Source organism: Canis aureus, chromosome 16, assembly GCF_053574225.1.
Source record: "Canis aureus isolate CA01 chromosome 16, VMU_Caureus_v.1.0, whole genome shotgun sequence".
NCBI classification, from domain to species: Eukaryota; Metazoa; Chordata; class Mammalia; order Carnivora; family Canidae; genus Canis; species Canis aureus.
The window spans coordinates 21160381-21186229 of NC_135626.1; the positions used below are offsets into that span (position 1 = coordinate 21160381).

Genomic DNA, 25849 nt, shown 5'->3' on the forward strand with positions numbered 1-25849 from the left:
GTCTGACACATGGTGGGTTGTCTTGGCAATTTACTGAATGGGAGGGCGTGAGCTCTGGAGTGGGTCTGTTTCATCTGGATATGGCCCTCAGACCACCGCCTGCCTGGTTGGGACTTCTAACTGGAGCACGTCTATTTCCTGCACAGTTCTTAGCATGTGTACGAGGCAGTTATGATAGAAGTCAGAATGATAGAAGGCAGGCTTCTGGCCGCTTAATGCACGCTTGCCTCCAGAGGTACTCCTGACTTGTGGCATCATTTCTCCTGATTCCTTGGTGCCCGTGGAGACCCTTTCCTCCACCGCATCCAGCTCAAAGGCCCACTCTGAGAGTGAGCCCAGAATCCCAGTTGGCTGCTGCACGTCCCTGGGTTCCGGACTGTTGGGATTCAGGCTGGAGCCCGCACTTTTCCTTCCGGGAAGGTCCTCAGCTCCAGGCACCATGACAAAAGTGATTTCTGGGGGCAGAGATGTCAGAGAAACCATAGCAACCATCTGTGATCCACTCTTGCTCTGTCCCACTTGTGATGGAAGATAGAAATTGTGCTACCCCTGATAGCTGCTCAGGCCTTCCAGCTATGCAGAGAAGTTCGGGTTATTTTAAATTTAATTTTAATTTTTATCAAAGCGATATACGTACATAATTTAAGAAGCCAAATGATACCGCAAGGCTTTTAATGAAAAACAGCAGTGTTGAGCTCCACCTCTCCCCAAGCCCTGAGCCCGTTTTCAGGGACAACTACTTTCAACTGTGTGGGCTGTTTCTTCTATTTACTTTCATATTTCCATGGACATCAATTGCTCGAAAGATATTTCTTGGTTTTAAAACATTTTCGGTATTAGCTACCCAATTCCTCCCGTGGAAGATGAGGATGTAGACTTCTTCCATGAGGTGTTCTGCTGCTGCATTTCTTTTCCTTCCATCTTCCTGTAGATTTCCACGATATTTTATTTACCCCAGTCACCAGCTTTTAAGGAATTAGGTAAATACTGCCTACACCCTAGCCTTGTAGTTTATAACGATTTTGATCTTTTTCTTGTGAAACTCTTTTGTTTTTCCCATTTTTTTCTTTGTTTATGTTTTTTTTTTTTTTTTGGCTAAGTATCACAGAAATGGCAAAAAAATAAAAATAAAAGGGCAAAATCATAGAAACAGAGGAGAGAAGTGGTTGCCAGGGGGTGGTGGCGGGGGTGGGGAGATAGGCAGAAACTTTCAAGATGAGTAAGGTCAGAGGATGTAATATAAAACAGGTGACTATAGGTGATAACACTGTATAGTATAATTGAAATCTGCAAAGAGAATAGACCTTGAATGTTCTCACCAAAAAAATATAGTTTATATGTTAGTATACAATGTATACATGAATTATATACTAACATACAAATGTAATTTATATATTAATTATATTATTGATAGATATTATATATAATATAGTGATACATTTGATATATATATGAAATATATATGAGATATATATTTGAAATATATATATATTTTAAAGATTTATTTATTTATTTGAGAGAGAGAGAAAGTGCGACGAGCAGGAAAGGGGCAGAAGGAGAGGAAAAGAAAATCTCAAGCACACTCCCCGCTGAGTGTGGAGCCTGATGTGAGGCTCAGGATCTGAGCGAAAATCAAGAGACGGACAACCAACGGAGCCACCCAGACACCCCTGTTTGAATATGTTTGAAACCAAATCCCACCCTCACATTTCATTTGTAGCTTGCTGGGTAAAGAGTTTGTAGGAAAGAAAGATTTCCCATCCCTCCTCTCTGCCCAATGTCTTCTGGTTTCAATTGATAGTATCTGCTGATAAGTCCCAGGTCATTCTGATTCTAGGTCTTACGAATGTCATTTGTTTTTTCTCTCCAAAAACTGTTGAGGCTTTCTCTTTATCTCTGTTAGCCTGAATTTCTCAAGGATGCATCTTGGTCTGGTTATTTTGCCACTTACTGGGACAGGGCTTGATGAATTCTTTAGCAAAGAATGATCACATGCTTCTGCTGGGTACTTTTTTTTTTTTTTTAAGATTTTATTTATTTATTTATAAGAGAGAGAGAGAGAGAGGCAGAGACACAGGCAGAGGGAGAAGCAGGCTCCATGCAGGGAGCCTGATGTGGGACTCGATCCCGGGTCTCCAGGATCATGCCCTGGGCCGAAGGCGGCACTAAACCGCTGAGCCACCTGGGCTGCCCTCGCTGGGTATTTTTCATATCTTTTCTGCCAACATCCTCCATTCTCTCTGGTTTGTTATTCCAGAACTCTTGGTAGGAGCATGTTGGACTTCCTGGATTTACTTTCTCATTTTCATACTTTTTTATCTCCCATTTTCCATCTGTTTGCCTTTTTGTTTTACTTTTCAGGAGATTTCCTTAATTCCAGCCCTTCTATGGGTTTTTTTTTTTTTTTAAATGTGGTCATATTTTAAGTTCCAGGAGTTAAAAAAACACAACTTTCCCTTTGCATGTTACTTTTTAATAGCATCCTCTTTTAATAGCTTGTGTTTATGGATGCAGTATCATCTCTCATCTCTTGAGAATTTTTCCAAAGTGGTTTGATGTTTCCTTCTGCTCCCTGCATTTATTTTGTATTTATCAAACACTTAAATAGTACTCAGTATTATTCAGGCATTTTCTAAGTCCTTCATAAATATTAACTCATTTCAGTCTTCCTAACAACTTTTCAGAGTAGATAATAATATTAGTCTTATTTTAGATGTGATGGAACTGAGAGCCTCAGAGAGGTTAGGTAACTTGCCCAGAGTCACAGAGCCGACAAGCTGTGTAGCTGGGATTTGAACTTAGGCTCTGGTCTGGCTCTAGAGCTTGTGATGTTAATCATGATCTCTATTTCCTCAAAGTTTCTTTTTGTTTTATTTTTATTTTTACATTTTTTAAAATTATTTTTTTAAATTGAAGTTTGATTTGCCATCATATAGTATAACACCCAGTGCTCATCCCATCAAGTGCCCTCCTCAGTGTCCGTCACAAAGTTTCTTTTTTGTTTGACTGGTGTTGGTTCCTTTCCTGTCAGTGGCTTCCCTCAAAAACTTGGCATTCTGGTTGTCCACTCACAATTAAGAGGTACTTGTAAAGCTGCACAATCATTCCTGGGTGTGGGGGTACTCACTAAAGGACTTCACTCTGGGGGGATCTAACCAGGTCATTATGTCTGGGGACTCCTGACTGTGGATTTCTGTGGACCTTTTCTCATGAGCTTGTCATTCTCTCTAGAAAGGGACTCCCCCAGACTTCTGTTTGGAGGTCATGGGGTAGATTAGCGTGGCTGGGGTCTCTACTCAGTAAGCAAAACTTCTCATCTCCCTGGTTTGTTTGTTTGTTTGTTTCTTTCAAGATTGTATTTACTTATTCATTAGAGACACACAGAGAGAGGCAGAGACATAGGCAGAGTGAGAAGCAGGCTCCATGCAGGGAGCTCGACACGGGACTCGATCCCAGGACCCCGGATCAAGTCCTGAGCCAAAGGCAGATGCTCAACCGCTGAGCCACCCAGGCGTCCCTCGTCTCCCTGGTTTCTGTGGGGTGCCTCAGCCATGCCTCAGCTCTGCCTAGTTTCCTCATGCCCAGCACCGGTCTGTTTCATCTTCTCTGGTGCTGGGGTGTGGAGAAGTACCTGTCTGGCTGCTCTGGGCCACGGGGAGGACATTGGGGAGATTTCACAGCTCCTTTTACAGACTTCTAACTAATCCTCCTAGTTTTAGTCCTACCTCTTATCCCTGTCTCCAGCAGTGTCCGATGCCTCTGCTTCCTGACTCTTTCTGAGGGTTCAGTGGTGAGAACACGACGGCTTTAGCTGGCTTTTCAGTGCAGACCCTTATCCCTTGGCTTTGTCTGCCACAGGCCAAGTCAATTACCATCTATCTTCCATCTTCCAAAAACTTGCTGACGTTGACTGTTGCCTTCCTTCCCATACTCTCAGTCATTGTGTGTTTATACTTAAAAAAACCCCAAACAGGGGATCCCTGGGTGGCTCGGCGGTTTAGCGCCTGCCTTTGGCCCAGGGCGCGATCCTGGAGTCCTGGGATCGAGTCCCGCGTCGGGCTCCCGGCATGGAGCCTGCTTCTCCCTCCTCCTGTGTCTCTGCCTCTCTCTCTCTCTCTCTCTCTCTCTTTCTCTGTCTATCATAAATAAATCTTTAAAAAAAAAAAAAAAAACAAAAAACCCCAAACAAACCATGATGGCTCTTTAGATGGGGTGTGTGGAGGGAGCCTCAAGAAATAGCTCTGATCAATCCACCATGTTCAACCAGAAGTCTAGACTGCTAACTCCCCCAAGGCTCCGGAGCTCAGAAGACACATCATGAACTCCTTTCACTGTCCCGGGAGAAAGGGAGAGAGAGATTTGGAGTTGGTCTCTGGGATGTACAGACTCATAAAACCAATGGACACCGTTTTTATCCCAGTAAAATCAGGCATCCATCCAGGGATTTTTAAACTAGGCTCCTTGGAGCCCTGGGGTTCCTCAGGGTCGACCATGGTGAGCATGGGGCAATCACACTGAGGTCCTCATCTCCATGTGAACCAGAACAGCTCTACCATTATCTGTTTTATATACTGGGACTGTGCTAAAGCTTTTGTTCAATATAAGGATTCTGCTATTGAGAAAAAAAAGAGGGAAAAATGGAAAAGGAAAAGTTTAACAGACCTATCATTATATGCCATTCTCTCTTCAGAGATGTCACCTGGACCATTTTTTTTTTTTCCTGAGCTATTTTCATGGCAGTGCTTTTACAATCACATTTTGAACATTAAAGGCAGGTAGTGAAAAGAGAATTGCTTTTGGGTTCATACGTGGGTTTTTAGCTTGGTTCAGCTACTTAAATGAGAGATGTGTGTTCTTGGGAAGCTTACTCAACCCCTCTGAGCCCCAGTTTCTTTACCTTTCAGTGGGGATTATAACATTTTGTTAAGAGAATGACTGAAAGGACTCATGGGATAGAATATTCATGGCACATAGCAGCCACTTGGTAATACTAGTTTCTCTCTTGCCCTGGCCCTGTCGGTGTGCACAGTTACAGTATTTCCCCCCTTCTCTCAACAAATACATTAACAGATGTTTACTGCCCTGGTGTACATCAGTGAGCCAGACAGTCTAAGATCCCTTACCTCTTGGAGCATATGTTTTAGTGGTAGGGGATAGACAAGAAAAGAATAAGTAAGTAGATCACATGGTATATTTAAAGGTGACAGATCACATGGTATATTTAAAGGTGACACGTCATGGAGAAAGGACAAGCAGAGGAGATAGAGGGGTGAGGAGTGGGATGAGTCCTCAGGGTAGCCCTCTATGACAGGGTGATATCTGAGCAAAGACTTGGTGGAGGTGAGGCAGTTGGCTATGTGGGTCTGAGCAGAGAGAATTCTAGAAAGAGGGAGTAGAGATGCAGAGGTCTCACGTAAGAGAATGTTCAAGGTGTTCCAGGGAAGCCAGTGTGGCCAGAGCCAAGTGAACAAGGGAGGTGATGAGGCTGGTGGTGGATAATAAAGTGCCAGATATTCACCTCCATTAGAGCATAGATCCTCAAAATAATTCCTTTGCTCAAAAACATAATATTGGGTTCATTTTTCTTTCTTTTAAAATATTTATTTATTTGAGAGAGAGAGAGAGAGAGAGAGCGTGAGCACATGAGTAGGGGAAAGGACAGAGAGAGAGGGAGAAAGAGAATCTCAAGCACACTCCCCACTGAGCACAGAGTCCAACACAGGGGTCTATCTCAAGACCCTAAGATCATGACCTGAGCCGAAATCAAGAGTTGGATGGCCTAACTGATTAAGCCACCCAGACACCCCTCAGATTCATTTTTCTACATACTAGGATTTGGGGAAATCCAGGCAGATTATATTCAATTAAAATGTATTTTACATGGGGTGAATGAAAGATGGAGGGAGATGAGAAAGGGAGAGGCCCTATCTGTGGTCTTTCCAACTTTAGAGCCTATCTGACTAGAATCTGAGGTCATTTGAGACCTCCCTGTACACCAATTCTGGTTTCCTCGGAGGTAACCCCAACTCTCTTCCTCAGCCCTTCTTCCCCAGCATGGCCCTTCATGGGACTCTTTTGGGGACTCCTTCCCAAGCTGCTGTTCACTCAGCTTCCTCAGGGCTCTTGGGTCCTTCTATGAACTCACTCCCCCGGTAACTGCTGATTGGTCCAGGCATCAGCACCTGACTGACCAATGGGACAATGATTTCCTTCCCTGTTCATTTATTTATTTTTTAATAGGAGATCCAGGAGAGGCTCAGAATAGTCTCTTGCTGGTGGTAGGATGTGTAAAATATAAAACTATTGGCAGCCATGTGTGAAAAAAAATATGTGTGGAAGAGACCTGTCTGTAGTGAGAGAGAATAAAGCGACTCAGAGAGAGGAGAGGCGAGAGAAGCAGAGACCTGAGGGGGCCCGAGCCCTTGGTTCCAGTTGTTTCTGACGCTGCATCCTTGCTCACCTGCTGTTTAGTTGTTGAAGCTTGCCTTGGATTCCGGGGGCAATACAATTCCTTTTATGCCTAAGCTTGTTTGAATTTGGTTTCTCTCATGTGCAACCTAGATAACCCACTGCCTATTTCTTTTATCTTTTGAAGTTACTCAGAGGCATCTACACAGAGTTTCATTTTTAACAGCCTCCCACCTGTCTTCAATTTAATTTCCTTTAGAAAACGCTGGCCGTGAAATCTGCACTTCTACAGTCTAGGACAGTTTTTCTGTCTTCTTTCTATTTTGTGAGCAACCATGAGAAAGGTTTCCATGGTCGAAGGCATTTGGGAAATAAATGCTGCATGCAATATTCCTATTCAGATATTCAAGATGTAGCATATTCAAGACTTCTTGCAATAAATAAATGTGTTTCACTTTTCTAAGCAAGGTTCCCAGATCCTTGCTATTCCTGTAACATGTAATATCCCCAGTCCTGACATTCCACAGGATCATACTGTTGAGGTCCACATGTGATGGACCCTGCCTTATTTAAAGTGGCATATTTCCGGGGTGCCCTGCACAAGGATGTTTTGCCAAGAGTGCGTCCTGGTGTAAGGCATTATCAGCCTGGAGATAATTTTCATAGCATCTCTATTCACTCAGCGTGAGCCCACAGGGCTGGGTCCACTCAAAGGAGGAGGGTTGCCTTTTCCAAATTCACTCAGGGACCAAAGGTCTCTCCTGCCAGCCAGAATTACACCCAGAGGAGTGGTTCCCTCACTGCTTCTTTAAATTTCTGAGCAATGAAGCTGTCCATGAGGCAAGGCAAGAGTGTATCAGAGGCTCTGCTTTAAACAGAATGAGATTTCCAGATGTTGAGTTACTTCAGGACCCTTGTTACAGGGTTGGGATGTTTAGAATAGGCTCTAGCTCTGGGACAGTGTGACAATCCCCTCCATGGTCATCATTATCACCCTTCCACTGTCTACAATTTGCAGAGAGCTCTTACGTGCTTCTTCAGCCATCCTGAAAGGTTGATGGGTTTATTTGTGTTGTTGACATCTATTACACATGAGGACATGGAGGCCCGTCATATGTCCTCAGTCACATAGCTAGTAAAGGAAGAGCTGGGGATTTCATCTTGGGTCTGACTCTATAATGGCACTTTCCTGTCCTACTATACTGCCTGTCATCAAGCTGTCTGTGGCTAGTCCTTCAACAGCCATATTTCAATTCCTTTCTTTTCCATCATCACCCAGATAGCCTTGACTAAGACTAGGGAATTGAGAGGAGGTGGGAATGCCAAGCAAGCAAGATGGCATCTGTGGGGCCTTAAGGCTTGGAAGTCCAGAAGGCAGCTTCCCTCCTGAGGACCATAGCAGGACTAGGCCTGGCTGTGCCCACAGTCCTTTGGAGCAAAGACCAAGCAGTAAGATGTGGCCATGCCTCCTCAGGTGGCCTCATGGACAGGCAACCCTCACCTGCCAGAGTCCACTCCTCATCCTTAAGCAGGTGTGTACATCTTACTTACATCTTAACTCACATGAGGCTTACTCCTCACCAGCCCAAGAAACAAGTGGTTTTGAGGCAACCAGAGTGTTCAAGAGGTGCTCATTGCTCAGTGACTTCTCAGCTTGAAAAAAGGTGCAGTTGAGATGAGGAAGCCTGGATGTAAGGATTCAGGCCATCAGGCTGGGTGGCCTGGGTAAAGTCCCCTAACCTCAGCCTCCTTCCCTGATATGTGGGGATAAAGAGCCCTTTCTACCACTCATGGCTTTGGTGAGGGGAAGGCTAGGGCTGAGAATATTATGGTCCCAGAAGAACGTGGGATGTGGCACCAAAGGCAAATATCCAAGAAGCTGACCAGAGAGTCTCAAGTTGTGCTCCCCAGTGTGGTAGCCACTGGCCCCTGTGGCAATTTAAATTAATCAAAATGACATGATATTAGAAACTCAATTCCTCATTACCATGAGCCACATTTCAAATGCTAGATTATGGCCACTGTATTGGACAGTGCAGATAGAGAACATTCTATTTCTAGACCGGTTTCTCCTCTAGCTGGTTTCTTCTGGCCCCTGCTGTTGCTCTGAACCCCTCCTTCTTCACAGAAGAAGCCTCCTTTCCTAACCACCCAACTTTAGAGGGAATGGTTTAAGTGAGACTAGATGGTGGATCATAAGGATAGCTCAAGTTGCCAGCAGGAGTGAGGTTGTCCTTTTGTGGATTCTGGGCTCTAGTTTAGCTGTCTACTGAGACGGTAAGCTCCTGAGAGGCAGGGTATCTGTCTGGTGTCTTCTGCATCCCTGACCATGCCCTGCATGGTGCTAGGCACACAGCAGATCCTCAATCCTGGTTATGGTCCATAGGTGCTAACTGGTGGTCAAGAAGCTTGGGTCAGTACAGCCTTGTCTTGGCCATGACTTTACTTTACATGATGTCTAGTATGTCACCACTCCTTGCTGGGCCTCAGTTCTCTCTCCACCAAGGAACAAGGGGATTGGCTGGAATAGATGGTCTTAGCTTTCCTGCTCCATCCATCCATGGCTTTGGGAGGCAGAATGCAGATTCCCTGGGGCAGGCCCTGTGGTTTGGATCCCATTTTACCAACAGCCAGTGCTCAGACCCAAGGCCAGACGCCATGGGGAGCTGTACTGTGTGAAGATGTGTGTGATAGGGTGCCTGGCACTGTGTGGGTGTGTGCGTGTGTGGGTGTGTGCTTGTGTATATGTATACATTTACTCTCCCTCTCAAATCGAGGTAACAGGGCAGGAAATCCAACGTTACCATGCAAACACATAACTAATCTGTAGTTGGGCTGTGGGTCTGAGGTCTTCAGGACCCATTTTTACTGCCCATTTCTTCTCTTTGCCACAGGCAGTTCAATAAGCAAATATGTTCAGGTGTCTGAGAACAAGGCAGAGCCTCTATTTGGGGACCAAGACCCAGCTCCTAGGACTCAGGGTTGTCTACAGACCCCCATGGTGACAGGACACAGGCTGGTTTCAGGGATGTTCTGGAAAGCCAGGCTCTGTCGGTCAGCTCTCAGGGATGCCAGAGCTCGGCACAAACCAGACGTTCCTCTGTTTGCTGGAGGGCAGGGGCATTGAATTTAGAAAAGTGGATGGAGCCAACTAAGCATCTCCTCGGCAAGCAGCAGATGGCCTGGAGCCTGAGGTGAGCCACCGGAAGGCATTGCTGGAGTGACACATGTGGGGGCCATTTTACTTCTTGGTTGCAGGAGCAGGAGGACTAACCACACAGTGAGGGAAGTGGCCATGCTCGCTTCTTCCCACAGGGAGCTCGAGTGAGAGACATGGGAAGGAGACAGTGGTGGTGGTGGGAGCTTGGAATTCACAGTTGGTTATCTCTGGGGTGGAAGCCTTGGCTGCCCTCAGAAGCCTGAAATGCCTAGGTATGGTCAGAGCCATACCTTAGGATTGGAGGGGTCAGCTTCAGGAATCATGGGGTGGGGGTTGCAAGAGGTGGGGGCTTGGCTGCTTGGCTTCCACCCACCTCAGCTCCAATCCAAGGACCAAAGGCCTCCTTCCTGCTGTAACTTTCTCTCCCCTCCCCCCTCCCCTGTAGCCCCTCCACAGGACCATCCTTGACCTTCCTTCCTACTCCCCAGCTGTTATACCCTGAACACAGCACTACTCTTGCTTTGGGTCTACTTTGTTTCCATGTTCCCCTCTTGGGCACCTCTTTACTTTCTCCACCTGGGGGAGTTCTAGACACCACCAGCATCCCTGGGCTTACTGGCTATATCACTCCAATTTCTGTTTTCCTCACCTTCTCCTGTCTGACCTTCCTGCATCCCTCTTGTGAGAATCCCTCCCCCCCCCCCCCCAGTATAATCCAGGATCATCCCAAGACTATTCAAATGCCTGGAGCACTGTGATGCTTTCCCTGAATGCCCTCCCCCCCAGGCAGAGGCTGCTGTCCTCCTGGTGTGGGTACACTCATGTCACACTGGGCTGTAATTGTGTGTCTCCTCCCCTAGGCTATGATCAAGGACCTGGTCTTTTTCACCTTAATGTCCTTACTGTGGCACAAAGCCTAACACAGTACACATGGCTAATGAATAGTTTGCTGAATAGATAGGAATAAATTCATGCACGAACTAACTCAGGGGCCTGTGCACTTGGGCCTCCCCAGGGGCTCACACAACCATGGTGCCAAGCCCCAGAGTCCATGCCCTTTGACCTGCCAACCCTGCAAACTCCTCTACCTTCCTCCAGCAGGAGGAGCTGCTTTCCTTTCTGCTAGGCCTCCTTGCTGGGTTGGGATAGTCAAGATGTCTGGAAGAGGAAGAGGCTTGTCCATGTCTTCCTCTTCTCCTGAAAACAAGCCACCTGCCTGCCCAATCATACCTTCCTCCATGCCTCCTTCCCAACACTGCCCTCAGTCCACCTGCCTTCCCCTTCCAATATGCCTCTCATCTGCCCCTCTCCCATCTACTGAAATCTGAGGAAACCCAGAGCACCAGAGTCCATGCAGGGACATTCTTACCCTTCACTGGTATGTTGTCACCCCCCTCCCCCCCCCCCATAGACAGCTGTCCTTCATAGCATGGGCCAAGTCAGCCCACCTGAAGCAAACCAGTCTTCCAGAGTCTTGTGCCCCTCTGCCATCACCCACAGCTCCGGTCCCTGTGGCCAGCTCACCTGTCTCTCCCCAGATGGGCAGGTACTCATCCTGCTGAATATCCAGCATGATCTCCAGCCCGTTGCCAGTCCCGCCCTTGACCGTGGTGAGCAGAGGTTTGCCATCCTCTCCTGAGTTAAACATGTAACACTTTCCATATTTTGTAAACACCTAAGGGAGAGATGAGAGGGAGAGAAGCACATGAGTGACTTCAGACTAGAGATTAGTGAGACCCGAGAAGTGTAACATCAGTCCAGAGTTCCCACAGCCCGTAACAATCAAGCCCTCTTGCGGACCACTATGGCTAATGGCCGGACTTTTGCCAAGCAGGATTCTGACATCAAAGAACAAATCTGGACATACTCTGGGGTTCATTTCAATGGGATCTGGTCTCTTCTCCCTCTGGGCACCCTCCCAACCCTGGGTGGCCCTGTTTACTTCTAAATGTTAAACTTTCACCTGTAGGCCAATCTGCACCTCCAGCCCCAAGCTCTCTCTTGGGCTCCAGACTCACGATCCCAGCATCTGATGAATGTGACTTCAGGGGCACCCATAGTGCCCTGACACTTAGCAAGTCCCAGTGGGAACAAACTTCCTCAGGTTCCCCGCCCCACCGGATGGTTCTCCTGCACTCCTGTCCCAGGGAATAGCATCACCACCTGCCAGGAGGCTCAGGCCAGCCCCTCAGAGTGGCTGTCCATTCTTCCTCTTCCTCACCCCCAAGTCCAATTAACCAGCAAGGCCTGTAAGGCTGTCTCTACATCCGGCTTGTATTTTACCTTTTCTCTACTGCACTACCATAACGCAGGACCCAGTTATTGCTTCCTGGGCTGCTGAAATTTTGGCTGGGCTCCTGGATTCCAGACAACCTTCTCAGTCCATCCTCTAACTTTGCTGTGGCTCACTCTTTCTGAAATGCAGACCTCATCTTGCTAATCCTGCCCTTAAAATCCAGCAGTGCTCCCCAACACCCATAGGCTAAAATCTAGGCCCTCCATACCCAGCCATCTCTGATGCCCTCTTCCTACTCCATTCTGCTATTTCCCATCCATGTCCATGGGATTCCATTAGAAGGGAAGCTCCATGTGTTCAGGGAGTACATCTACTTGTTTGCTGAGGTACCTATCCGTAGTGACCAATAGGGTGTCTGGCTCATGGGGGTGCTATGGAAATATATGTTGAATGAATGAGTGAATGAATGGGTAGATGGAGCCAGATCAGATGACCTGCAGCACCCATGGATGCGCCCTACTAGTTCACACACTTGTGGCTTTCTATTTGCTGTTCCTGCTGCCTATAACTCCTCTCACTCCTCTTCCTGTCTGGACAGCCTCTAGCTGTTGTCTAAGACTGGACTGCTCTGTCTCCTCCTCCAGGAAGCCTTCCTGAACCTCTGGATCAAGTTGGGCTACACCCCTCCTCCTTATTCCCCTCGCTCCTCACCATAGCAGCTATCTCATGGCCCCAAATAGTTGATCCTACATCTCTCTTGAACTTGACTCTGCCATTCACTTCTGAATTCAAGGACTTAACACCCAGTAGGTATTCGGGCCACTTCTGCTTGACGATTACATGATTACAAAGATGTGGTGTGATGGTGTGGGAAGAGCCTGGGATAAGGAAGGCAGAGATCTTTTTTTTTTTTTTTTTTTAAGATTTTATTTATTTATTTGAGGGAGAGAAAGTGAGCAAGAGAGAGAGCATGAGCAGGGGGAGGGACAAAGAGAGAGAGAGAAGGAGACTCCCCAGCTGAACAGGGAGCCTGATGTGGGGCTTAATCCCAGGACTGAGTGGAAGGCAGATGCTTAACCGACTGAGCCACCCAGCTGTCTCAGGAAGGCAGGGATCTTTGTCCACGTTTGATGTTGCCACTTATTAGTCATGTGACTTCAGGTGAACTTGGATGCTCCAAGCCTCAATGCTCCATCTATAAAATGGGCATTCTCGCCCTTTCCTTAGCTACCTCTCAAGGTTACTGAGAAGATCAGCTGAGGTAATATATGCAAACATGCTTTGAAAACTATAAAAGCTTTCTACAAATGCTATGGGTTATTATGCTTATATAACTGCTTTGGAATCTTGAGCTGAAGCCAAATTACATCTGGCAAAATTGGCTGGAAGAGAGCCAGGCCAAGTGTATTGGGTTCCTGCAGCCACTGAGGTTTGGGCCCAGACCCCTCCTTGGCCATGTTCCACTGAACTGTCCCCTCCTGCAGCATGGAAGCCACAGGGATGGGGATGGGGTCTCTGGCTTCCCATCCTTCAGTGTGGGGGCAGGTAGATAGCAGGGGCAGATGCTGGAGGCTGTCTTTCTCATGCAGACCTTGAGGGCCGGATGAGAGGAAGGAAGAGAGACCTCTACGATGTGCCAGATGCTCTGCTAGGTACTCATGTAACTCACGTAACTCTTGCAACCATGACCGCTCTGGATATTGCTGCTCCCATTGTGCAGAGGAGGAAACCGAGGCCCAGAGATGCTAAGTGACTTGCCTAAGGTCACACAGCTATTAAGTAGAGATACTGAGATGTGAAATCTATGAATGTCTAATACATATGCTTTTTCTGGTTATGGTCCCCTGGGTCTTTGTCATTGGGACCTTTCTGAGCCTTATCCTATTACTCTGTGCCTTGCTTTTTCCATCAGCCAACCAATAGTCATATGCATGTACTCCTCCTATGTGCAATAATTATGGGGATTGCAAAGAAGTATAAACCCTGTTACCTGCCTTCAGGACCTGTGGAAAGCACCAGCAAGACATCAGAGTACACGTTTTCTTCACTGTATAAAATGTCTGAGTCCCTGACCAGCTGCACTATTTCAGGACAGCCTAGCCCTACCCCCTCAGTTTCCTGGTGGAGGAGGAAAGCTAGAACATGATTTTTCAAACAAACTGAACTTTATCATTGCTATTGTCTGTAGCAACTGGACTCGGCTAATGAATTTGTCTCCTGGAGAGATGTTCTCCGGGACCACTGTAATGAACAGAGGAGAGAAGCTTATAGTTAGCAAATCTTTTGCAAGGGGTTGAACACATCTGGAGTGACTTCTGGGTGTTCTAATATAATTTTTTTTGTAGATCTACTAAATATGCTTGTTGGTTCCAAAATTGATTGGTAATATTAACTGCCTATCTAATATGAGGAGAGTCATAAGGAAAAGTACATTTCAGCTTTGCACCAGATTATTGCAAATCCCACCCCCCGCCCTGCAACAACTTGGTACTTGAACTCCAGAATATTGGGCTGGAGTTAGAATATGACCCGTACTCCCGGGTCAGCGGTGATCCCAGCCCAGTGTCTGTGATCCCAGATATGCTGGGTGGGTGGTGTCGGGAGAGAGCATCAACCCTCAGAAGAGGGGGATGATAAGGTGCGGGAGCTCCAAGGGCTCTTGCAGACCATCTCACCGACCCACCTTACTTCATGGGGAAGGAAACGCAGACCTGGGAGGGAGGAGGCAACTTGCCTGTGGCAGTGCAGTAAAGACCCATCTGTTTGGGACCAGACTCTGGGTTCAGTCTGAACTTCCTTTATAGCAGTCTCCCTCTGCTTCCCTGCCTGCAACAGAAGATGGGGGCTCTGGAGGATTGCCACCTTTAGCTGGTTACTGACACAGTGCCTGCTCTGTGTGGAACACTGAGTGTTCCTGGGACCACTGAAGCCTCGTGCATGCAAGTCACCCCTCCGGAGGAGGGAGCAGACGAGTCTCCATGGTGACAGTGATAGAAACTCACTCCCCATCCTTGGCTGCCCCCTCACCAGGCCTGATACCCATCCTAGGCCCAGAGGGTGGCTCCTGCAGGGGCCTGGGTGTCAGTTTCATCTTCTTCTAGGGGCAGGAGGGATAAGGGGGTGCTGGGGCAAGCACACACACTTGCCAAGTGTGAACCAATGCACATCAGAGCTCGGTCAGGGTGGTGGTGACCAGAATTGCAGGGCAGGGAGCTGGAGGGTGACCATAGCCATAGCGATGGCCACATTATGATCTATGATGGCCATGTTCTTTCTTGAGTTGCGATCACCATAAAGGGGCTTGACATCCTTCTGCAGCTTCCCGGCGCATTTAGGACTAAGTCCCTAAATCCTCGCAGGGGGCCCTGTGTGGTTCGGACTGGTGTCCCATCCTCCCTTTTGTCACATGCCTCTAGCACCCAGCCTCTGCAGTTCTTGGAATGTGCAACAAGCTCTTCCCCCTGCAGGCCCTTTCTGGGTGTTGTTTCTTTGGTCTAGGATGTTCCCAGCACACCCTCGGTCTGCCTTCCTGCCTTCCTCAGAGGCCTTGCTTGACCACTCCCATGGCCCTGCTCCCAGCCTCCGTTTAAATGGGGACGTCTTGTCTCACAGCTTCATTTCTCCTGTTTTGCCCCTTTATGGTGCACAGTAAAGTGTGTAACTAGGTGGTTATTCATGTGGTTATTTTTTGGCCATGTCTTCGCTCCACTGTAAGCTCTGCAAGTGCAGGGACTGCAAGGTGCTGCCAACCTTTAGCACCTAGCCCACCTCTGGGAGGTGCCCTTCAGGGCTGGTCAGTCTTGCTGGCAGGAGGTGGACCTGACACCGTGTACCATCCTCTCTCCCTTCCCTTTCTCTGCTGAGGCTGTTCTCAGCTTCCCACTTCACTGTACCTGAGCATCTTTGCTTGCTTCTGCAGGAAAGCATTAGGGGAAATAATTCCTCTGGGAACTAAGAGTCTATCTTCTTGGGGGTAGGAGAAAGGGCTCAGAGACAGCAGGTCTGTCCTGACTGCACGCCTCTGCCAGCCTCCCTGCCTGTGCTGCTGCGCCCACGGCTCCTGCCTGGTGTTTCCGAGAGGATTATTTTCCTCTCTGCTCAACATCAAAGGCCTGAGAGCTATTTACACATTGCACAGTTTCGCTACAAACCTGGGACAAGATGCAGCTCTCCTTCCCTGTTTCGGGGCATAATGATGTATAAGTGTAACACACGCTTCAAATTTATGTCTTATCGTCCCCAGCCAGAAAATACAGTTTACTTAAGTCCAGATTGTCAGGCCCAGCTCACTGCTTCTTCAGACCTGCCATTCTCCCAGGCATCGCTCTGCTCTCCCCTGTAAGTGCTGACAGCCCCATTGCGGATGGCAGGGCCAGATCCGCTGGGTTGCTAAGAGTCTGGAATTGGACACAGTTGGGTTGGTGTATGAGAGTTAATGGTGCACCTTTCAAACCTGGATCTCCAGGAATGAGGAGGTGGGTGGATCCTGAGATAAAAATGAGGCCCGTGACCATCACCTTCATTGCTAACATTTGCACGGTGTGTTATGGCTTAGACTGCCTACGTTTGGTGGCAACTTTCTTAGTGGCCTCGTTAAGGGGAGGAAGCCAGCAATTTCTGAGTCTCGACTTTGTGCCACTTGGCATTTCCATAGGTGTTCTCACCCTCCTAATTATGGTCCAGCTCCCCTGATGGGGAGGCCTCTTGCAATCACATCCCCATTTTACAGTGGAGGAGACTGAGGCTACTGAGGAGGTAGATAGTAGAGCTAGGACTTGCAGGTGAGACTTTCACCAAGGAAGTCACAAGGAAGGAAGCCTGGGATTTGGGGTCAGACAGGAGGCAATCAATGCAGCTCCCTATTATTTGTCAAGTCCGTGGCCTGAAACACGGTATTTTCCTGGGTGCATTGCCTCACCTACAAACCTGGCAAGATAATCTTGCCATGTGACTGGAAGCCTAAATGAGAGGATGTAAGCAGGTTGGTTTGGATGATTACCTAATAGACATCTTTACTAGTTATGAATCCATACAAGGATGGGAGGTGGGGTTTCTCCTTTTCAGCAGAAGAGAGATTAGTCATTTGGGTTATGGCTAGGAAGGCCAAGATGAATCGAGGGTTCTTGCCCTCTGCTTATGTCCCTATAATCCAAACTCTTCTTGAAGTAGTTAGAGGAGATGAAGACTGCCGTGTGCCGCTGATTGCTTACTCCTTAATAATGCTAAGCCAGTTGCGGAAGCCCTGGGCAGCCCATGATATTACTGGCACCATGGGGTTCTGTAGGAGCAGGAGATGCTTGCATGCATACAACCCGTTTTGAAAATCTACACTTGAATTCCAACCAAATTGTAACCAGTTATTGGTATGGTGGAAAGATTCCCACCAATCGGCAGTTGACACATTTTAAGCTAAAGCAACATGGGTGTGGGGATTGGGAAAATGTCTCACTGCCTTCCTGTAACTCTTAGAGTAGCTCTGAAATTTGCTACCATCCCTGGAGTACCATTCACTTTACAACCGCCAACACTAATTTTTGCAACAGCCCCACGAGGTTGGTATTATCACCTCCATTTCATGGACAACAAAACAGGCCCAGAAGGGCCGAGCCAAGTCACAGAGCTGGGCAGTGGAGAACTCAGGGCAAAAATTCATTTTTGCCTAGTTCCAAAGCCCGTGCTCCTAGCCCCCCTGTTCTTTGTAGGTACAGCTCATTCCCATACCCCTCTCCCAAACTGCTCTGCCACTTGTCAACTGGTGAGACTGTGGCTCACTAACACGGCACACTCCCACCTGGTAGCGGGGAGGTACATCTCAGGGTCAGAGGCATCCTGGAAAATTGCAAGCATTTTCTCATCCAAACTTCTCTTTTTCATAAGAGTCTAAAGTCCAAAGAGGTAAAGTGACCTGCCCTAGGTCACACAGCCGGTTTGGGGACAGAGATGAGATCTGACCTAGGCTTAATTGCTTGGCCCTATTCTTCTAAGCCTTCTGTTTGCACATGCCAGGGCCTGGAGATAATGGCCAGGCCCCCCTTCTCACGGCATTGTGTCCAGGAATATGAGAAAGATTGACAGCTGCTAGCATCCAGGCTCGGTGTGACCTGCTGGGGTCCCCTGCCTTACAGAGTCGGGGAAATGCAAAGCAGAGCCCTTGCTGGGAAAGGTTAGGAACAGCTGATACCCAAGAAGACACAGTTTTCTGGTTCAATTAATAGTGCAAACAACATTTCTACACCATGTACCTACTTAAGAAAATAAATTATGCATAAGTTCCCTCAAGGATTGTTGAAATATCCACTCACCAGAACACAACTAAAGCTGCAAGCTTCAGGTCTTCCAGTTCATTCATTAATCCTGACCTTTAGGGTTTCTCTAAGGCAGTAGGTTTCTTGTCTCTTCTTGCTTATTGTACTTGAAGGAAATGAAATTGTACTGCTCCAAGATGCCTCCAAAATTCAGCCTTTCCCTCTTCCTGCCTGTCTCCTGCTGAGTTGACTAAGCTTTCCTCTCAATGAATTACTGAAATTTCTCATCAGGCTGTTTTCAAAATACCATGCATGTTAAAGCCAACCATTTAGTCTTATTTGTTTGATGTGCCTCTTTCAAGCTCCTAAAACACATTTCACACAATTGGGAAGTGAAAAATTCTGTCAAATGGGTTACCAGGCTTCCAGGAAACAAAGTGAATCGGCCTTTTGTTTCCTGAAGTTGCAGTAAGTGTGTTTGAGGACAAAAATACAGCAGAGGGACTGATGCATGGGGTGGGGGCTGCCAGAGACGGTCAGCTCTTTGAAGGCAGGACTGTATCTTATTAAAATCTCTACTTGCTCGTTCATCAGTTCCTGCAACAGGAATTTCAGACTAGTTATCTCATTCCAAGGACTGTTGCATGACTGTGTGTTTTCCCTATAAGGAGATTTAAAAAGACAATTGCGACAAATACCCACGAAAGCACGTCCATGTTGTTGGTGCTATTCCTGGTAATGAATAATGGAACATGGCCCCTTTGCCACCATTCATCACCTCTTTTTTTTAGGGCATCATTAATGTCATGATCTCATCCAAACTTCTTTTTTTTAGGAGGCCACCATCTTTTTTTTAGGGCATCAATAATGTCATGTTCTTCAGAAGCAACTTTCTGGGGGGAAAGGCAAGAATGAACAGTCACTGAACATTGACAGAGTCGAGTGCTGTGCCCACTGCTCTATACCCCTTCTATCCTTTCAAGCTCACAAACCCCACTGATTCCACCCAGTGTGCAAATGAGAAAACTGAGGCTCCGGGAGCCTAAGTATCTCATCCAAGGTCCTACAGCTAAAGAATGGTTCACCTGACTTTCTCTTTTATATGCATGGGTTGGTGGAAGTATGCTTGGCATTATTAGAATGTATGAGATGGTAATGTGGCCCCTCCTCCACGCCCCTGCACCTCTCTGCTGGGATGTGACATTCCCTGTGCCTGTTTCACTGAGAGGCCCTTTTGCCTCCTCCCTCTGAGCCTGAGTGCAGCAGGGCCTTGTCCACCGGGCAACTGTCCAGAGAGCTCTAGACTGTGCAGGAGGGGTTGTGTGAGCACCATGCAGAAGGAAAGAGCGTCAAGCAGCTGCAAATCTGTCTGTCAGCTGGGAAAACAGCACGAAGGGAGGAATGGCTGACTCTGAGTGTTCTCCTCCGACTCAAACATTTTGTGAGCAAATGTGCTCTTGGAGGATGACTCATGGAGACAGAGGGGCAACTTGAAGGCACTCCGGCGGTTCACCTGCAGAGTTGCTGGAAATGCCAGGCCTCTGCTGATGAATCCCACCTGACAGCTCATGTGAGAATCCCATATTGGGCTTGACTTGAGGTTGTAAAGTGGGATGTGGGGAACCAGATGCCTTTCAAGCTGGACTGCAGCTTGACTGCGTGGGGGCCAGAGCCTGGCTTGATGGAAGTTTCAAACGGGATTCAGCAACAGGTTGGCTGTTCTCTCTGCTAAGGCTCTACTGTCTGTCTCCTGGGGGCAGGAGGGTCTGTAGCATTTCCATCTCTGGATCCCCAGTGCCTGGCTCCATATCCAGCATAGCGTAGGCCCTTATGGAAGATATCTAGGTGAAAGACAAAAAGCATGGAATTGGGAACCAGGTAGTCCCAGCTTCCAGTGCTGGCTCTGCACTGATTTGGAGGTTATTTCATCTTTTTGGCTCTTGATCCTTCATCTCCAAAGTGCTGGCAAGAGTACCTTTCAATAGAATTGTAAAGATCAAAAGGGCCATAATGGCTCTGAAAGTGCTCTGTGGGGGGGGAAAGCCCTCAGCCCAGGCAGGGAACATTTTTGTTTGTCGTTTGCATCATGCTTAAGCCTGGTAGGAGCAGAGGAGGGACAGAGTTGTTATTTTACTGTGGGAATTGAATCTGAGGTGTTGTTCTTCTGGGGCCATGGTCACAGCTCATCTATTCATTCATTTAGTGAACATCTACAGAACACCCCTTGTGTTCTAGGCACTGCCTTAGGTGTTGGGGATACAGAAATGAGTCAATCCTTTAGGAATTGCCTAGAAGAGAGGGTGGCCCTGCAGACAATACTGGGTGGTGCCAGGTGCTGTGGGAATACATAGAAGGAAAGCTGCCTGGAAGGCAGTGATGGAGGGGGTCCTGGGGGTGTTACAAAATTCTCTCTAGCCACAGTGAAGGTGACACCAGGGTATTTAGAAGGTTGAGACAGACCCCTTAGACTGACTCCTGGGCTAAGAAGGGTCATTTGGATGCTATCAGGAAGACCAGTGATGCTAGCCCAGGCTTCTGGCTGCCTGCTGAGCCCTGCCTATCTGCCCATCTTTCCATCTCTCTTCCTCTATTGGAAACTAATACCCTAGACAACCATGAGCTATGCTAAAATATGGGCAGGATTTGTGGATAAACACAGACTTTGGGGTCAGATTACCCTGGTTGAATACCTACTATGTGCCAGACACTGTGCACAATGAATAATGGAGCTTAGCTGTCAGGTAATAGATAATTATTAAGACAGAGATGCAGTTCTCTCCAAGGATATCTGTGTCAGTCTCAGAACCCCTTCCTCCCTCCAACCTGGCTCTCTGATCTGCCCATTGTCAACAGGTTGCCACGCCAAATCTAGGGTCACAGGGCCAGGGCAAGTGGATAAATCAAAAGAGCACGTTTCTGGGGATCCAAGGCTGACTGCAAAGGGGAACCCCTTAACTGTTGCCAGATGTGAGGAGCAGGGACCAAGAGGGATTCCTTGCCTTTAAGAAGGGAAGAAGCCAATAAAAAGTGAAGGAGAAAGTATGGCCACAAACCGTCCACGGTTGTGCTACCGTTTTCTTCTGCTGCCTTCACTCTGTTTCTAACCGTACTGACATGATTCCTGCTTCCCAGTCTGTCCCAGTGTCCAGGCAAGGCAGACTGGGGGCAGCATGTGTTCAAGACCCAGCAGCCCAGACATACTGGTATGTGGCCCTGTGACCTGCCACATTTGGATGTTCTGGAGAGCGGAACATCTTAGTTTTGTCCTCTCTCTTAGATAACATCTTAGTCTATGTTTTCGTTACTCATGAGATGACGGATGTACCTGGCAGAGGATGTACCTCGGGCCATAGTCCCTGTTACAGGTTCTTTTTACAGTTCCTTCCTTGATCTTCTGACTATAGCTGTGTGCCCACTTCTACCTGGTTGGTGCCTGCTGGATTTCCAGGAATATGTGACCTGCTTGATTCTCCCTAAGGCTGTGTTAGATCTTTTCTGGAACATTCCTTGGCTATCCCTGTATAAGAAGTTTGTATTACCTTTGCTGGATATTTCTGCTCAGTTGAACTTCACCTTTCCCTCACCTTCCTAGTACCTATTTCCAGGGGTTGGGTGGGCTTCATTTTTCACTGCGAGTGTGATTTATACCTGGATGACCAACTCTGAGATAAGACACGAGTCACCTGCCTCATCGGACACCTGCTGGGAATTGCTTTTATTTGGGGGGCAGGTGTGGGATGAGGAAGGGAAAGGAAGGAATTGGAAATGTGTTCTGAAAAAAAAAATAAAGGAAATGTGTTCTGTTGTGTTCCTGGTTAATTTCACATTATTCTATAGGGCTGCACTGAAAACAATGCATCAGTAAAAACCAAATGATGGTTTATGATGTTTGCAAAGGAAAAGCAGGTGTTCTAATTAATGCCAGGGCTGAATATAATCCCAAGGCGGGCTGATTCTACAGCTGATCAAGAAAAGGTCAAATAGGTAACTACCCACATGGCACTGAAATCCTCATACCATATTCTTACAGATTTCATGTTTTCTCATTAAAAACATATTTCAGCTTTTCCAGGAAATACTCAGAGAATGTCATTGTCTTCTAGTCTTCCCAAGAGCTGGTCTTGGAGGTTGAATAGTATGTAATTTTAGTAGCAAAGCATGTTCAAAGCCATCACAGATTCACAAATGCAGAGGGTTTCTGGTAGTTTAATCAGATTGCTCTCCTGACTTGTGGAATTAAGGCCTGGCTAGCAGATACATAGCATGCATGAAGCCACTCTCCTTTGTAGGTCCATAGCAGACATAACTGATTGATCACAACTTTCTTTCTCTCCGGGCCTGACAGTTTTTCTTTCAGTCCAACAATTCTGGCTGCTGCTATGAGTCTATTAGATGAATCCTGTTTGCCATCCTTGTGCCAGAAGAACATAAGTTCTACTGGCAGTGCCAGTGTTTCTGTAACAAGCAGTGATTCTTGAATGTGGGAAGGTTTGGGCAGGTGCCAGATGGCAATAAGAGGCACAACTTCAGGGGTTGAGTTATAACCAACTTTAGTTGGTGACAGAGGCAGAGGTAGGACTTTGCATACTTCAAAAGTGTTTAGACTTGTCCCTGCACTAGAATGGAGCACAAATAAGCTTTGGAATCAAATCTCAATTCTGGCACTTACTAGCTTTTTAAATTGGGCTAATACTTCCTGAGTATCCCCATGTCTCAGATTGGTAGACTAGACTCCTAGGAGGCTGTATTTTTCATTGTACCACAGTTCCTTGACTTATGATCCAAGTACCAAAGGACCTGAGATGATTAGGGTCTTTCAGAGTGGAAGACAAAGCATTCTTTGGTTCATTTGACATTCAAGGAGCACCTATTACATGGTGCTGGGTCCTGGGAATACAAAGATAATAAGACATGGACACTATCCTCAGGGAGTTCATGAATTGTCTGGGTAGAAAGGGAGATAAAACAGCTTCAGACATCAAGGAGATGAAGCAGGTGTAAGACCACCATTGTTCAATTTACAGAATGCAGCTCTTAAGGAATAATTACATGAAGCAAGGTCCACCGTGTAGTATAGGTTCCAGCTCATCATCCCTGTTGGTCTGTGTGCATTTTCAATAGGGTCTTCTTTTTGCCACAGCTTGGACATCAGCATACCCTCCATCAGCATACCTGTCCTCCCCTGGCCCCACCCCCTCTCCTCACCTCCAAATCAGGGCCTAGACTAGGAAAGGGCAGATGAGGTGTCTAGGGCATGGAACCTAAGGAGGCTCTCACTTCCCAGGGCTGCATTCACACTCATCTGAGAATGAGCACCTCTTGAAATTTGCACCCCAAGTGCCTTACTTGCCTCATTGTAGTTGGGGCCCTGCTCCAGACAAAGTCAGATGAAGACAGGAGTGGAGACATTTGTGACAAAAGTGGCATGACAACAGATTTTCACAATAAGCTTGCAAAATAGACGGTTGTCTTATTTTCAGATGAAGAAACCAGGGCATAGAGAGGGTGAGTTACTTTAGAGGACTCATGGAGCAGTGAATAATAGGAGATGTGAATGGCACTGGCACATCCTGCCAGTCCTGAGCCATGTGACCTTGGGCCAGTTACTTATTTTCTCTGACCTTCTGATTCTTCATCTGAAAAATGGGGACCATATACCTCCCAGGGTTAGGTGGTAATGAAGACTTTAGCACTTTAGCTTCTGGTTTCATGACTCTGCTTTCCCACATGTCAAGTGGACGGGCCATACCTTCCTCACAGACATGCCATGGGGACCCATGAAATTGAAATGATGAGTGGGCTGATCCAGAATGAGTTCTCAAAAGCTGTTAGCAGGGATGAAATGTCAATTCTGTAGGCTTTGCTGTGTCTTCAGCCCTGTCAACTGTTCTCTTGGGGTCTAAGCTGGGGAGTGAACATTTGGTGAGTCCTTTGGGAGTTTCCTGATAATAGTTGCAGATCTTCCTTAGAGGGTAATTGAGACTGAATACCTGCTACCTTCATGTGTTTATGTCGTGACCCCATTCAAACCTCCTGGCAACCTTGTTTTTATTGCTCTCATTGTTAGGGAAAAATCAACAGATTCCACAAGAGGCTAAAACTACACACCCAAGATTATGCAGTGCATCAGAAGCAGAGCTGGGTCTCTGCCACAACTATGGGATGAAGAAACCTCTGTGCATCCCACTATGGAACAGCCACCAAAAATACATACAAATATTTCTCAGCAATGGAGCAAAACCTAAGATTTGCATCTAAGCATGTTCCAACATGTGGGAATATAAACAAGAGTAATTACAAGTATGAAACCTGGTGAGTGTCAGTTGTTTCCTAGGCATGGTGGAGGGATGACTTATGGCTCTGCAGAGTGACCCAGTGGTGTCTTTGCCGTATCCCCAAAATTTAGCTAAAGTTTCATAACTCTGTTCCCCCAAACTGGAGAAATGAGGGGCAAGCTAGCAGTTCTCTGCAGGTTTAAGTCTTGCAGGTCCTACCTTGAGAACATCCCTCCATCTAATTTCCTCTACTCAGCTCCTAGTGTTAGCTGAGAATCGGTGTGATGCTACTCTTATATTTCTGTTACCTGCCACAGCCTCCTGCACGGTGGCCCCTCTCCCCCCACCCCCCACTCTTTTCCCCTCATTCATTTTCCACATAGTGGCCAGGGGATCTTGCTGGAAAGCAGACTCCCTGCTTAAACCCTTCCATGTCTGAAAACACCTTGGCTGGGCTGATACAACCCCTTGGTTGGGTTGATGACTGGCACCCTGTGTAGCTGCTTCTAGCCTCTTCTCTCTTACACCCCCTGAGTCATCTCTGCCCAACTATGCCCTTCCTCAAGCATGCCATATTACTTCATGCCTCTGTACTGGCAGAAATGATGATTCTGGATCCCTACCCCTCTTTTACCCAGATAACCCTTACTCATTCTTTGTGTCTCAGCCTGGCACCAACTCCTCTTGAAAGCCCTTCCTGACTGCCCACCCTCCTCTTCAGAACAGGTTAGGTGGCCCTCTCAGGACTTTGACAGCACTCTGTGTCACCTCCATTCCATCACACAGGATGGTCTGTGAATGTTTACTTGAACTGTAGACCTCAGTTGGCTCTTCTAAACTAGGGTCGGGTCTGAAGAAGGGATGCTCTTCATGTAGGCTATACTTTCCCTTCAAGCCCTGACTACTTGTGCATTTGTGTAAGCATTTGATTGTTGCTCATCTCTCCACACTGGACTGTAAGCTATAGGCTGTTTGGCTCTGCTCACTTTCTGGTTCACTGGGGAGCTGACAGATGACTTGCATGCAGAAGGTTCATCACCTAAACCAATGTTCTTGAGATCTGCACACACAGACCACACCCATAAGGGAGTGAAGGAGGCAGGCAAAGCCCCCTGACCCATAAGGAGCCCCAGAGCTGGGGTGGCCCTCCAGGGCTATTTTAGACCAAGGCAAGGGACAAGGTAATACACCCTCATTGGATTTGTGCCTCTCCTAGGGAGAGAACAGAACCCTGGGTAAGGTACCTCTCTGCTCTAGAGGACAGTTCCTAGAGAGAATTTTTGGATCTGAGAGCTGTCCGCTGCCAGTATGCCAGTCCCTTGGTGGATAAGTGCCTCAGTCCTTCAAGGGTGAGTATCCATTATGCTGCCATATTCACTATATCTGCCCTACTTCCAGGGATTTAGCAGGAAACCAACACATGCCAAATAAATGCCAAAATAAACGCATCCATTTAGTTGTCTATCTTTGCTCCATCCCCAAACTGTGGGACTCTATCTTACCTATTTTCTCCCAGAGCCCTATG

General features: G+C 47.2%; 1 protein-coding gene across 3 annotated transcripts in view; it reads right to left on the reverse strand.

The window, feature by feature from the left end:
* The window catches only part of ASIC2 (acid sensing ion channel subunit 2), a 994452-nt gene that overhangs the window by 80562 nt on the left and 888041 nt on the right, over nt 1–25849 (reverse strand). For all 3 annotated transcript variants that reach the window (XM_077852177.1, XM_077852176.1, XM_077852175.1), the window contains exon 2: nt 11093–11243. In XM_077852177.1, the coding sequence (XP_077708303.1) occupies nt 11093–11243 (151 nt within the window). The remainder of the gene's footprint in view (nt 1–11092; nt 11244–25849) is intronic.